The following is a 2,757-nucleotide window of genomic DNA, read 5'->3' on the forward strand; positions in this document are numbered from 1 at the left end:
CTGATGAATATAGGTGCAAGGATTTCAGCAAAATATTACCGCATCAAATTCAGCAATACATTAAAAGGATCATACAGCATGATTAAGTGAGATTTTTTTCCCTTGGGTGCATGGATGGTTCAACATATGAAAATCAATAAATTTGATATACCACATTAACAAAATACAAGATAGGCACTTCCGCTTCGGGCTTTCGTATTTCTGCACATTGCGACCATCTTTTAACTCTCGTGCTCTGCCTCTGCAACTTGACTCTTCTCTAGGAAGAGCACTCAGCAGACCAAGACTATGGCCCCAGGGCTCCTGACAACCAGGGATGAGGCATCAATGGCCTTCAAGGATGTGGCTGTGGCCTTCACCCAGAAGGAGTGGAAGCTACTGAGTCCTGCTCAGAGGACCCTGTATCGGGATGTAATGCTGGAGAACTACAGCCATATGGTGTCACTGGGAATTGCCTTTCCTAAACCAAAACTCATCACACAACTGGAGCAAGGGGATGAGCCCTGCAGAAAGGAGAGTGAAAGTCTTCCGGACCTTTGTCCAGAACCAAGAACAGAATTCCAGCCCCATCTCTCCTGCCCAGTGAGTTTTTCCAGTCCACAGTTCCTCCATCAATATGTGCTCTGCGGTCACTCCCCTCAGATCTTCCCACGTTCATCTGCAGGAAGCCACTTCCTACTAGAAGCTCCAAGCTGCTCGAGTGACAAAGCAGAAGATGGAGAGAGAGAAGGCTCTTGCACTATGTTTGGGAGGCTGCGGCTGAGCGGGACTTCAAGGGCATTCTTCAGCTCATCTCAAGGTCAGCCAGTAGACCAGGAAGGCAACAGTAGTGGAGGAATAGATCAGGGGATGATCCCTGAGGAGACAGATGCAACGTTGACAGGGGCAGACATCTCAGAATCTGGAGCAGTCATATGTGAAAAATACAGACTAGGACTTAGCACAAAGTCAAGCCTCTTTAGCCTCCAGAAGCTTCATGTGTGCCCTGAATGTGGCAGAAGCTTCTACCAGAGGTCAGACCTCGTCAAGCACCAGAGGACACACACAGGGGAGAAGCCCTATAGTTGTAGGGAGTGTGGGCGAGGCTTTGACCGAAAGTCCTCCCTCACCATACACCAGAGGAAACACTCAGGGGAGAAGCCCTACATGTGTAGTGAGTGTGGGCGACACTTCAGGTATACATCCTCCCTAACTAACCATAAGAGGATACACTCTGGGGAGAGACCCTTTGTATGTCAGGAGTGTGGGCAAGGCTTTCGCCAGAAGATTGCCCTCATCCTGCACCAGAGGACACACTTGGAGGAGAAGCCTTTTGTGTGTCCAGAGTGTGGAAGAGGCTTTTGCCAGAAGGCATCACTCCTCCAACACCGTAGCTCACATTCGGCTGAGAGGCCCTTCTTGTGCCTTGAGTGTGGGCGTGGCTTCAGGCAGCAGTCGCTGCTCCTCAGTCATCAGATCACACACTCAGGGGAGAAGCCTTATGTTTGTGCCGAGTGTGGGCACAGCTTTCGCCAAAAGGTCACTCTCATCAGACACCAGAGGACACACACAGGGGAGAAGCCTTACATGTGTTCTGACTGTGGGCGTGCCTTTAGCCAGAAAGTCTCCCTCATGGGCCACCAGAGGACACACACAGGGGAGAAGCCTTATGTGTGCCCTGAGTGTGGGCGTGGTTTTGGTCAGAAGGTCACCCTCATCAGACACCAGAGGACGCATACTGGGGAGAAGCCTTATCTGTGCTCTGAGTGTGGACGTACCTTTGGCTTCAAGTCACTCCTCACCAGACACCAGAGGACACATTTAGGGGAGGAGGCTGATGTGTACGGAGTATGTGAGCAAAAACTTGGTCAGAAGACCCACCTCACCTCTGACCGGAGGACATACTCAGGAGAAAAGCCGTGTGTGTGTGATGAGTGTGGACATGGCTTTGGCTTCAAGTCAGCCCTCATCAGACACCAGCGGACCCATTCAGGAGAGAAGCCGTATGTGTGCAGGGAGTGTGGTCGTGGCTTTAGCCAGAAGTCTCACCTCCACAGACATAAGAGGACCAAGTCTGGCCATCACCTCCTGCCACAAGAGCTGTTCTCTTGACGTTTTCTTTCTTTTCCCCATGAGTGTGTAGATGGCAGAAATCACTAGGAAATGTTCCACTTTCCTTAAATTTAGTCGAGGAAAAAAATGTTGCATTCTTTCAGTGATCTTAAGATAGTTGATTTATGGTTTACTTCTTGCACTAGTAATGTGTTTTAATTTGCTAGGGCTTCCATAACAAAATACCACAGACGTGGTGGCTTAAATAACAGGAGTTTGTTTTTTCAAAGTTCTTGAGAGTGGAAGTCTAAGATCAATGTGTAGGCAGTTTGGTTTTTACTGAAGTCTCGCCCCTTGGCTTGCAGATGATTGCATTCTTGCTGAGTCCTGAATGGCCTTTTTTCTCTGTGTGTGTGCTTCCCTGGTATCTCTCTTCTTCTGAGGACACCAGCCATACTGGGTTAGGGCTCCACCCTATGACTTCATAATATTTACCGTTAAAAGTCCCATTGTAGGTTATGGCTTCAATGTACGAATTTGGGGGAACAATTCAGTCTTAACAACTCAGCCCTCTGGACCCCCCCAGATTCACATTCTTCACATACAAAATACATTCACCCCACCTTAACAGCTGCAAACATCTTAACCCATTCCAGTATCAACTCTAAATTCAAAATCTCACCTAAATCTCTTCTAAATTGAGTGTGGATGAGACTAGAGGTACGT

The 2,757-nt window shown here is 48.5% G+C and overlaps 1 protein-coding gene across 1 annotated transcript; it reads left to right on the forward strand.

Moving 5' to 3' along the window:
- Window positions 1-220: 220 nt before the first annotated feature.
- ZNF169 (zinc finger protein 169) lies at window positions 221-2,091 on the forward strand (the record flags this gene model as incomplete). The annotated part of the gene is made up of 1 exon (XM_082630432.1): window positions 221-2,091. The coding sequence occupies exon 1, from the start codon at window positions 289-291 to the stop codon at window positions 2,089-2,091; it is 1,803 nt and encodes a 600-aa protein (XP_082486558.1). The 5' UTR covers window positions 221-288.
- Between the last annotated feature and the right edge of the window lie 666 nt (window positions 2,092-2,757).

This window comes from Mesoplodon mirus (genome assembly GCF_964341445.2).
Source record: "Mesoplodon mirus genome assembly, chromosome: 8".
In the NCBI taxonomy this organism is placed as follows: domain Eukaryota; kingdom Metazoa; phylum Chordata; class Mammalia; order Artiodactyla; family Ziphiidae; genus Mesoplodon; species Mesoplodon mirus.